Raw genomic sequence first — 12451 nt, 5'->3', positions numbered from 1 at the left:
ACTTGAACAACCACTGCATCACCAGCGTCGATTAGGTCGGCTCCGGCCTCACCATCATCATCAACATGCCACACTATGTCCACCATGTCCGTCGGGTCTGATGACTCTGAATCATCGGATCTGACGTCGTACTACTGCCTTGGCTATGATACCAAGCACGAGTTCGGTTCGGACGCCCCTCCCTTCGTGTGCGGCATCATGTACTCCTCTGACGAAGAAAGCATCGGTGAGCGCAATGACAACATCCCTCTATCTGCAGCACGGTCGGCGCATCATCAGATATGTGTTACCTTCGACTCAGAGGCCGGAACCGAAGCTCCTGTGGCCAACAACATTGCGCACGTCGGGAACAATCAACGACATGATGGCAAAGCTAGCGATAGCAACGCCAATACTACCATCTTACTCTCTCAAATGGAATGGGATGCAGCGCAAAGATGCGTTCGACTGGTCAGAGAGCAATCAGAACTCAATCGGCGTCGGCTGGTAGCTAATCTATCAAAGTCCAGCACCAAAATGATGGATACCACCAATAGCTGGGCTGATGGCGAAGACCACGCGCGGAAACCCAGCCCACGCAACAACGACGATGAGAGTAATCAAAGGCGCCCGAATAACCCAGGGAGCAGACATGATCGCCGAAAGAGGAGAAGAGGTCTCAGCTACGGAGCAACTGATTGCACCAACATGGTTACCACCGGTCACGCTGATTGGCGCAGCGACCAGTGCAGCGAACAATATAATGTTGGGATAACAGCCGTAGCGGATCCGGAAGCAGCCGACAGAACCATCCTCCACGGACGCCCGACCTGCCAGCCATGGAGCAGCTAAGCGCTCCCTGTTATCTGCACGCCTACGCCTACGTCGACTCGAAAGAAAATATTAAGAAAGCATCTCACCTGCTCAAAGATTGTCGGCAGTTCCTCGAGCTTCAGAAGTTGTGGGACACATTGAGATCCGGCTCCAATACACAAGCGCACCCGACGACACGAGATGCACCCGCAACCATTCAACCACCCGCGCTGCAACAGGATCAGCCTCGTGTGTCGGCTGAAGTTTTCCCTACACCGCGGGGACAAGTGAACATGATCCACAAGACCAGCGTTTCCAAGAGGGAGCTAAAAAAATTCACGCGAGAGATAAATCTCGCGGAAATCGCCATGGCAAACATCCCAAAGTACATTGACTGGTTTGAACAAAGCATTCTATTCAGCAGGGCCGATCATCCGATGGTTGTTCATAGGCCAGATCACGTTTCTCTAGTACTCGAAGCACAGATTGACAGATTTAATATGAGCAAAGTATTCATGGACGGGGGCAGCGGCTTAAATCTTTTGTTCGCAAGCACAATGAAAGCAATGGGCATTACCGTCAACATGCTGCAAGAATCCGACACATGCTTTCACGGCATCATCCCGACCCTGCCCGCATACCCTCTCGGCAAGATCTCCTTGGGCGTTGTCTTTGGTAAACCCGATAACTTCAAAAAGGAACTACTCGAATTCGAGGTAGTGAATTGGGAATCACAGTACCACACTATTCTCGGGAGACCGGCATACGCAAGTTCATGCTAGTCCCCCATTATGCTTACCTGAAACTCAAGATGTCAGGCAATAACGGGACCACAATCACTGTCCATGGAAGTTTCTCTCGGTCTGATAATTGCGACAAAGACTTTCAGAAGATCGCCTCCAAATTCGGGTCAAGGAGGAGCTCAATGCATTAGACGTACTCACCGATCACAAGCAGCCACCTACTGATAATCGAAACAAAAACCGACAAGTTTGATGCTACCAAAGAAGCATCAAGTGCATCCCTTCTATCGAAGAAAACAGTCAACACGTCGGCTGACCTCACTATCGCATAGGAAGGGGAGCTCATAAAGTTCCTCCGTGAGCGCTGGAAAATATTTGTATGTGAGCCATCCGACATGCCAGGTATTCACAGAGAACTTGTTGAGCACACCCTCAATGTTGACCCCAAAGCCAAACCTGTCCAGCAGACACTACGCCGTGTTTCAGAGCCAAAACGCAAGGCCATCGACGTCGCATAGGAAGGGGAGCTCATAAAGTTCCTCCGTGAGCGCTGGAAAATATTTGTATGTGAGCCATCCGACATGCCAGGTATTCACAGAGAACTTGTTGAGCACACCCTCAATGTTGACCCCAAAGCCAAACCTGTCCAGCAGACACTACGCCGTGTTTCAGAGCCAAAACGCAAGGCCATCGACGAAGAAGTTAATCGGCTCTGCAAAGATGGATTCATCCGCGGACTCAAGGAAGCTAAGTAGACTCAAGGAAGCTAAGTAGGTAGCTAACCCAGTAATGGTACCAAAGAAGGATACGACAGTTCTTCGCATGTGTATCGACTTCACCAGCATCAACAAACATTGCCCAAATGACCACTTTCCGCTACCGCGCATCGATCAAATCGTCGATTCTACAGCAGATCACACAAGCCGATAATCTACAGCAGATCACACAAGCTCATAATCTAGATTTTCTTTCTTTATACGTATATGGCTAGGACACAAAAACAGATCTCAATTATTTTTCCTGTATTCAGACAAGAGAATTAAAAGCTAGCCAATATAGCTAATATCACTTTTAGATGGGAATGTGGAGGCAATGAGGATACAGAAATACAGGAGAAGGTGGCATCTGAGGAGAATATATACAGTACATGAGAAATTAAGAAGCAAGCATGCTTCCCTCCTACAGGAAGCATCGCAACTTCTTTACACTGTTTCACACACCAGGTTCGTCATCATCAGAAGCTTACGCAGTAGCAGCTGCAGCTTCCTCTGCCACTTGGGATGCCTGCTGCAGAGTGCAAATGAGGTTGCGATCCCCGTACACGTTGTCCACACGACCTGACAATAGTAGAACAGGGATTATTAGCTTGCATCTCAACAATAACGATGTAAGTAACGCGAAGTATTCAGAGTTATCAGTACATGTTGTTGGCCAGAACTTGGCACCGCGGAGCCACGCCGCAGGGAATGCGGCGTACTCCCTGGAGTATGGCTTAGTCCATGCGTCACTCATCAAGAGTTGGGGTGGGTGGGGAGCGCCCTGTGTAATATAACAGGCAAACACATGTCAACTACCCTGTTCATGTGTATTGAGTTGCATGCACCCAGCCGGTTCAGCCAAAATCTCATGCTGTTGGAAAAATGTTTTAGTTTTTTACTGAGACAATTTGGAGTAGATTACCTTCAGGACATTGTTGTTCGCATCTGCTACGCCATTTTCTACCTGTGCAATTTCTTCCCTGATGGAAATAAGGGCATCACAGAACCTGTCTAGTTCAGCCTACAAGACAATTATGTGGCAGTAAGCTAATGCAAAAAAGAAAAAAACAATGGTTTGGTGCAAAGTCAAGCAATAGATTAAGTTGGACATGCTTACCTTGCTTTCACTTTCAGTGGGTTCAATCATAAGTGTGCCTGGAACAGGCCATGACATGGTTGGTCCATGGAATCCATAGTCCATCAAGCGCTTCGCCACATCCTCAGGCTCTATACCAGCAGTCGCCTGTAAAAAATCCATATCTAGTCAGAGAACTGAAATGGATAAACGCAAGGTTCAATTGCTAACGTAGTTCAGACAAGTACCTTGAACCCTCTTAAATCAATGATGAATTCATGGGCAACAGTTCCATTGACTCCACGGAAAAGAACTGGGTAGTGTTTCTGCAAAGTTCATCATAAGGGAACAGTTAGAGAAGTAGTTTAACTATAGATACAAATTGTGGCAAAGGGTATGCAAATGTGACCATGAGTAACTTCAAGTACCTCCAGACGCTTTGCCATGTAGTTTGCATTCAAGATCGCAATCTTTGAAGCATCAGTGAGTCCCTGAGACCCCATCATGGCTATGTATGTGTAGGAAATTGGAAGAATCAAAGCAGATCCCCATGGAGCAGCAGAAATGGAACCAAGAGGGTCGGTTTTCTCAGGGAGAGGAAAGCCACCAGTGGGGATCTAATGAATAACCGGATTAGTTTGATTATGTAGTTGCATTTGCTTTCAAATGAAACCAGAAGTCAAGCAAAAAAACATGATTGATTCCTTTGATTATAGTACTTGACATTTAAAGCATTGCTTGAGTAGTTAATACATCATCACCGAAAACTTAATATTTTAAAGCTTGCAAATTAAGATTACAAAGAGATGATATACTTCCTAATATCAAGCTCATATGTTATTCAAATTAAACTATTAGACAATGGGTGTTATTTTGTTAGGACTGAAATCTGAATACTAGAATTTTATTTGGAGCAACAACATAAAACATTCAGGACACCTACCACTGGATGAGATGGTAAAAATGGTGCGAGGTGCTTCTTAACACCAATAGGACCCATGCCAGGACCACCTCCACCATGAGGAATGCAAAATGTCTTGTGAAGGTTAAGATGGCACACATCTGCTCCAATAAAACCAGGGCTTGTCAACCCAACCTGTAAGAACACAACTTTTCTATGTTAAAAGGGATTATATGGCTCTTAGAATATCAATATATAGTATGGGATATCTGAAATTACGATGTCACAATTTCTCAACTATGTCTAGGTGAACTTGAAGAGATTTTTTCTTACCTAGATCTAAGCATGCATAACTGGTCAAGTACAAATAAAACAGAATTCTTTTAAAAGATGAAAACAAATGGAAAGTAGATAAAACATATATATAGTTCAATTTGTAGTCTTCAGTTTTTGTAGAGTAAACTTCACCGTTATGTTGGAAAGATATATTACAGTGTTACGCAATCTGTGGACCAACATATAACTTCCAGTCTATTAGTATAAAACAATTGACGGGAGCAAATATATAAATAACAAGTAGACAAAGTGGTATAACAACGTGCAAAGAAAACTAACCTGAGCATTCATGTTGGCCCCATCCATATAGACCTGCCCACCGTTCTCATGAATGATCCTGCATATCTCATCGATGCCTTCTTCATAGACTCCATGGGTTGAAGGATAGGTAACCTGAAGAACGGGGTGATCATGTAACATTCTGTTATTCTTAGCACCGGGGAAAAATAATACGGAGTACAAATATTTATAAAAAAACTTTCAACACAATGAACTGGTTCCAGATTAGTTACTCTTAGTCACTTCCTAACAAAAGTTTCCCTTATTCTTCAACCATGTGTAGCTTTAAAGCAATATTACATAACATAAAGTATTTGGACATGTTCATTCATTATATGCCGATTAATAAATGTATGACCAAGAATAATAAGAAGGAAAGTACAATGACGCTGTTTCCCGATTTCCATCTTAACATATACAAGTCAAAATTTCAGCAAATTGTGCGGCTAGATACTGTAACATACATCGATTTGATTAATTATTCTACACCACCAAAATCTGAACCACCAAAAGAGGCAGTATAGATTCTTCCTACTTTTACTCTGACTAATGTTGGTACTAGATTAGAAGCTGCAATAAACATGACTGTGAAAGTCTCCTAATTTTGCTTCTTCGCACTTCATACAATGATAGCGATAATATTGATTAAGAGCGGTAGATTAAGATTTAGTAAGGAACTGTTGAGCTGCAAGAGTATAACTGAGGTCAGAATCCATGATAAATACTCAACGGGCAGAGCGTAGAAACAGTACCATGAGAGCAGACAGGTTGTCCTTGTTTGCTTCAGCAGCTTTCTTCAACTCCGCAATGTTAATGTTACCTTTGGAGTCAGTTCCGACAGTAATAATCTTCATTCCACACATAGCAGCACTTGCAGGATTGGTGCCGTGTGCCGAGACAGGAATGATGCAGACATTTCGGTGGTGGTCTCCTCTTGCCTGCATTTTCGTCATATGGTTTGTAAACAAAGAATGCTCAACAAAGCAAGAGAAGTAGCACAGCATATTTATCAAGGCATACCCTGTGGTAGGCCCGAATAACCATCAGTCCAGCATACTCTCCTGAAGCACCAGCATTTGGTTGCAGAGAGAAGGAATCGAAACCGGTGATCGTGTTTAACAGATCGCCCAAGTTGTCAAACATTTCCTTCATAGAAAAATTTTGGTCATTTTTCTTATTATTGACAGTCTGCCATTAGAAACGAAATGAATGGTAATTGGTCCTTACATGATAGCCTGCAGCCTGATCAGTAGGGGCAAATGGGTGCATGTTGGCAAACTTGGGATCAGTGACAGGCATCATCTCGACGGTGGCATTGAGTTTCATGGTGCAAGAACCAAGAGGAATCATACTGTGGCACAGTGAAAGATCCTTGTTTTGCAGCTTGTGCAGGTAACGGAGAAGCTCGTGCTCTGTGTGGTACCTGCAAGGCCGCAAAATAATTTCAGCTTATTTTAATACATCTTGACAAATAATTTCAGCTTATTTTAATACAACCTGACAAATAATTTCAGCTTAATTTAATACATCCTGACAAAGATGCAAGCACCATACGTACATGCTAAAGATTGGGTGAGTTAGGTAGGGGCTGTCGCGCACAAGGCTGCTAGGAATGGAGCTTGAGACTTCAGGTGCAATGGATTCAGCTGTGAAGCCCACCTGAAAGTGTTTGTGACAGAACATCATCATTTAATGTTGCGACATAATTCCACATCAAGCACGCGGGGGGTTTTGTACTGATGGAACGACTACTTACTGGTTTGCCACCAGAGAAGACCTTGAACAGCTTGTCAACATCCTCCAAGGTGGTGGTCTCATCGAAGGCAACGGTAATCTGCAACATCAAAACTCAAAGTTAATGCTAAACGCACATACTAAGTCGGTTGTGCTGGAATAGTAGAAAACATGAACAGAGAACGAACCGTGTTTGCGTCGACAACGCGAAGGTTCATCTCGTTTTTGCGAGCCTCCTCAGCAATAGCGTTGGCATCGGCGCAAGTGATCTTGACGGTGTCAAAGTAGGGCAGCTCCTGCACTGTGACTGTTCCGAGCTTCTTGAGCCCATGGGCGAAAGTACCAGCCAGGCCGTGGACACGGTCGGCGATAGCCTTGAGCCCAGCGGGACCATGGTAGACAGCGTACATCGCCGCCATGTTGGCGAGCAAGGCCTATAAAATTGGAAAGTGCATCTTGTGATAAATGAGTATATTTTATGACAGATATGCTCGGCCACTACTACTAACCCAGGGTACAGTATCAGAAACAATTATTAATTAACTAGTGTGCTGTCGCTACCAGACAATTTTCTGGTGAGCGGGTGGAGGAGCACGTACCTGGGCGGTGCAGATGTTGCTGGTGGCCTTGTCCCTGCGGATGTGCTGCTCCCTGGTCTGCATCGCCATGCGTAGCGCGGGCTTGCCGCTGGAGTCGACGCTGACTCCGATGATGCGTCCGGGCATGAGCCTCTTGTACTCCTGCGAGGTTGCGAGGAAGGCTGCGTGCGGGCCGCCGTATCCCATGGGCACGCCGAACCTCTGCGCTGAGCCGACGGCGATGTCGGCCCCGATCTCGCCCGGCGGGCGCAGCGTGGTGAGCGCGAGCAGGTCGGTGGCCATGACGACCTTGACGCCGTGCTTGTGCGCGTCCTTGACGAACTCGGCGTAGTCGAGCACCTCGCCCTCGGTGCCCGGGTACTGCACGAGGACGCCGCAGACGTCGCCGCTGCTGTAGTCGAAGTCCTTGGCGTCGGAGACGACGACGTTGAGGTCGAATCCGGAGGCGCGCGTCTTGCAGATGTCGATGGTCTGCGGGTGGCAGTTGGAGGCGATGAGGAAGGTCTTCTTCTTGGCCTTGAGGATGCCGTTGCACATGGCCATGGCCTCGGCGGCGGCGGTGGCCTCGTCGAGGAGGGAGGCGTTGGACATGGGCAGACCGGTGAGGTCGGCGACCATGGTCTGGTAGTTGAGCAGCGACTCGAGCCGGCCCTGCGCGATCTCCGCCTGGTACGGCGTGTACTGCGTGTACCAGGCCGGGTTCTCCATGAGGTTGCGCAGGATGACGGCCGGGATGTGCGTGTTGTAGTAGCCCATCCCGATGAAGGACTTGTAGACCTTGTTCATGGAGGCCAGGTGCGCCATGTGGTCCAGCATCTGGGACTCGGTGAACCCGGCGTCGAACTTGCCCGTGAACTGCATCGGCGGCGCGCGGATGGCGGCGGGCACGGTGGCGTCGATGAGGGAGTCGAGGGTGTTGAAGCCGCAGGCGGAGGCCATGACGGCCTGCTCGGCGGGCGTGGCGGAGTTGTGCCTCCGCGGGAAGGTGTCGCTGGGCTGCAGCGCGGACACGGAGACCGGGCGGGACGGCGTGTGCTGGTGGTGCGCGCGGCGGGGGCGCGGTCCGGCCGGCGCCGGCTTGGGGACTAGGGTGGAGATGCCGCGGGACGGGGAGGGGGAGGTGGTGGATGAGGAGGCCGCGAGGAGGCGGCGCAGCAGCGCGCGGTTGGCGAGGCGGCGTGCGCGCTCCATCGGATTGGGATTGGGAGCAGAAGCGGGAAGTTGGAGGAGGCGGCCTCCGCTCCTGACGAGAAGAGCGGATGTGGGCGTGGATCAGGGGGAGTGATTTGGTTGGCTGTTATATACCGGCGGGCGCATTCAGAGAAGGAAAGGGGGGGCTCCGTGTGAGTGGAGTGAGGTGGAGAGCACGGCACGAGAGGGAGGTTAGGGAATGACGTGGGCGCTGACACTGCTCATCGGCAACGGGAGGCGGTGAGGAGGATGGCGTTTGGATGGACCAGGAGCCGAGCTGCGGCCGGTATAAGAGGTCTAGCCACAGAATCCGGCAAGTTGAGGGATGGAGTGGGAACGTGGGCAGGGGAGGTATCGGGGAGGAAGAAGACGATCGAACGCGGAGGTGAGGGAGCCCTGCGGGCACGACGCGCGTCTGACCTGCGCCGCTACCAGCTGCCCGGACCTTATCGCTTTCCTTCCCCCTCCGGCCGCAGAAAATTTTGTGGTGGGTGCGGAGGAGATCGCCGCGCGCCGGGCCGGATTTTTTGCGGCGTCCGTTACGCCCGGTGGGGGAGCCCCGGCCAGAGCATGGCACGAAGAGAGCTGACAAACTTGTGCGGCGCTGGCGACGGCGACGGCACCGGGATGTATGCTAGATCCAGTCCAGGACGCTAGGACGGAACACGTGGGGATGCCGCGCGCACGGGCGGAGCGGCGAAGCTTTTCGCTCGGAGGTTCACCGGAGCAATCCGAACGTCAGTGAACCGGCGAGGGTTTGGTGGATCGAGGTGGACCAGACCGGGACGTTCGCTTCGTCGGGATCACCTACCGCGGGAGAATCTCTGGGAGCCCGTGAGGTGGGAGGCCGCACGTCCTTGTTCCACCAACCTCCGACTATTAACACACTTGCTTAAACGTGCCCATATTTTAGAACAACTTTTTCGATCTTTGCTGGATTTGATTGGGCAGAGCTGCAGGTGGGATTTTTTTTTCTTCGACGCCAGCTGCATGTGCAAGTTTACCAGACTATATGTATACGGCTAACCATATACTACATGAAAATGACAACAACAAAAAAAATAAAGTTCACAAAAAGAAATCTGATTCTAGAATAAAACTTTAACCACATTTCACCATTTTCCTCAACACCAGACTCTACATGTTAAACTTTGACTAGGTAAGCTCTAAGATTAAAATTCTACCTTTATGAGACACAGAAATGTTAAACCGAAGGTTTGATCCCCAGTGGGCTAGGGACCAGTGTCCTCCTAACATCCAACCATAGGTTGGTTCTTCATCAAGGAGTGGTTTCATCTTGTGAAAGGTGGACATGGTATTGTAACTTTAATTTCGGCAAAACCTTTGGTTAATGATGGTAGGGGTAATCATTTGATTAAAAAATGAAGGAGTGGTTTGACAGAGAATATGAAAATAAAAATATCCCAAATGGTCATATTCCCAAGCATGATTGATGCCAAAATGAAGGGGTGTGGTTCTCGATCAAGAAGTGGTTTCGCCTTGTGAAAGGCATACATTGTATTGAAACTTTGCTTTCATTAAAAACTTGCAAGCGCTATACATTTGGTTGATTTGTGTGGATAACGCTTTGATAAACATGAAGAAGTGGTTTGACAAAGAAAATATAAAAACAGAAAATATCACAAAAAGTCTTGCTCCCTCTGGCATGATTGCTACCAAAATGAAGAGGAGGAGTTTGACACACAAAAAATATGAAAATGAAAAATAACACACAGAAGTCCTACTCTCTCTGGCATAATTGCTACCAAAATGAAGGGGAATGGTTTGACACAAAATATAATAATGAAAAATATCATTAAAAAGGCATACTTGCAGGCATGATTTCTGCCAAATGCTTGGCATTGTCGATTGCCCAAAAGTTTTATTATGGAACACTTTCGTATTTCTCTCAACTACAAATTTCCGAAGATGTGAGGGAAGCCATGGCCTTGCGGTTTGGTGTGGAGTCGTGTCACATGTTATACCAACAATTTTTGATCGTCTGCGCTTCTAATTATTGGAGATCATGTATTCCAAGCCAATAGTTAATCATGTCCAGCTCTCCTGAGGGTGATGCGACAATTTACGAAAATTGTGTGACTTACTAAAACCCTGGGAAAAATATTGAAGTGATCATCTTGTTTTAACAACTACTTATAGATCTTTATCAAGTAAATACATGATCATGTTCAAACTAGAGATATACAAGTCCTTATTGTAAATGTGATTGTCATCTCATGTACTCATTTTAAATAGGCCTTATATGATCAAGTAATGATAAACCCTAACATGGTAATCTTATGTCATCACCCTTAATCACCATTCTTTAGTATAACATCATTGTGATCAACCATAATAGCAACCCTATGCAGTAACTCACTTTATATGTTCATGCTCAACTAAAACTTACAAGTACTTGAGGATTATGAACCATCTTGTTTAGTAACCAACTATTACTTAGGAAATCAAATCAAAAGGCATAGTAAACCCTAGAAACCAATAAACCTTGTTTGAAATACTTCATGTTCATTAAGAAACATGTTTTTCAAAAGTTATCGTTTTGAAGTAACCATGTCTTCCAAGACTTTAAGCTAAACCATTGTTCTTTAAATGTTAAGATTATGCCAACTACTATTCATTGTGTGTTATTATGATTGATATGCTTTGTATACAACTAATAAGATGTACCAAGTTAACATATCCCTAATAAGAACCTTGTTCATGAAACCACTCTAAAAGTGCAACACACCCTAAATAAATTGTTACAACTCACCAATCTTAATTCATCAGGGTTAGGTTACGCTTAGAGCGATTGCATCTCATATTTGTGCATAATAGCTTCTTTTCTAGTTCTTTAAACATTGTCCTTAGCAGACGATGAACCTATTTCAGAATTTGGAGTTATATCACCTCGAAGTTTTTGATTGCATAATCTTGTAGTTAAGAAAGGAAAGTCACTACTAGGAAATCCCTCTTCTGTGGCGCACCTTTTTCGGCTTCTGTGGCGCATATGCAATGCGTCATAGAAGTCACGCGATAGATATTTGAATTATATGGCGCATTTCGCGGTGCCACAGAATTTTTTTAAACTTATGTGGCGCACCAGGTAGGAATGCGCCACATAAAACTTCTGTGGCGCACCCAGCAGTGGTGCACCAACTAATTATTTTTTTTAATTTTTTTAATAAATGGTGGCCAGATCAGATCTCGGGCCACCGGAATTTCGCCAAAAAAATTTAAAAAAATTTCCGGCCGGAGGTGGGTGGTTTGGTGGGTGGGGTGGGTGGGTGGAGGAGAAGGAAGAGGGAGAGGAGGCCGGCGGGAAGTTGTTGGTGGAGGAGGAGGTGGTGGTGGGTTGAGGAGGAGGTGGTGGTGGTCGCTGGAGGAGGAGGAGGAGGGAGGGAGGTGGTGGTGGTCGCTGGAGGAGGAGGAGGAGGAGGAGGGAGGGAGGTGGTGGTGGTGCTGGTGTTGGTGGTCGCCGGAGGAGGAAGTGGTGGTGGTCGTGGTCGCTCGAGGAGGAAGTGGTGGTGGTGGTCTGATACGTCCAAAACGTATCTACTTTCCCGAACACTTTTGCTATTGGTTTGCCTCTAATTTGTGTATTTTGGATACAACTAACACGGACTAACGCTGTTTTCAGCAGAATTGCCCTGGTGTCTCGTTTTTGTGCAGAAATTCAACTTTCAGGAAAATCCCCGAAATTAATGTCAAATGGCTTATTTTCCCAGAAGATTCACGGAGCCAGAAGGGTAGGCCAGGGGGGCCCACGGCCCCCACACCATGGGCCGGCGCGGCCTAGGAGGGGGGCGCGCCGCCCTATGGTGAGGCCGCCTCGGCCAGCCTCTGACGCCCCCCTCTGGACTACTTAAGGTCTTCGACCTAAAAACGCGAGACGGGAAGTCGAAATCGCCAGAAGCCATCCAGAACGCCGCCACCATCGCGAAACTCCGTCTCGGGACCAGAAACTCCGTTCTGGCACTCCGCCGGGACGGGGAATTGGAGGAGATCATCGCCATCATCACCACCGACGCCTCTACATCGAC

At 47.3% G+C, this 12451-nt stretch overlaps 1 protein-coding gene across 1 annotated transcript; it reads right to left on the bottom strand.

Moving 5' to 3' along the window:
* Positions 1-2538: 2538 nt before the first annotated feature.
* On the bottom strand, positions 2539-8456 carry LOC127343572 (glycine dehydrogenase (decarboxylating), mitochondrial). The gene is made up of 15 exons (XM_051369712.2): positions 7218-8456; positions 6807-7052; positions 6641-6718; positions 6443-6543; positions 6112-6307; positions 5905-6030; positions 5637-5822; positions 4885-4998; positions 4312-4464; positions 3797-3985; positions 3617-3694; positions 3411-3536; positions 3216-3314; positions 2957-3074; positions 2539-2872 (listed from the first exon to the last, which is right to left on the bottom strand). Exons 1-15 carry the CDS (start codon positions 8406-8408, stop codon positions 2778-2780), a joined length of 3096 nt encoding a protein of 1031 aa, XP_051225672.1. The 5' UTR covers positions 8409-8456; the 3' UTR covers positions 2539-2777.
* Positions 8457-12451: the final 3995 nt, after the last annotated feature.

This window comes from Lolium perenne, chromosome 3 (genome assembly GCF_019359855.2).
Source record: "Lolium perenne isolate Kyuss_39 chromosome 3, Kyuss_2.0, whole genome shotgun sequence".
Lineage (NCBI taxonomy): Eukaryota > Viridiplantae > Streptophyta > Magnoliopsida > Poales > Poaceae > Lolium > Lolium perenne.
Note: the sequence above shows the minus strand (reverse complement) of the source record. Positions and strands in the feature narration are given on the sequence as shown.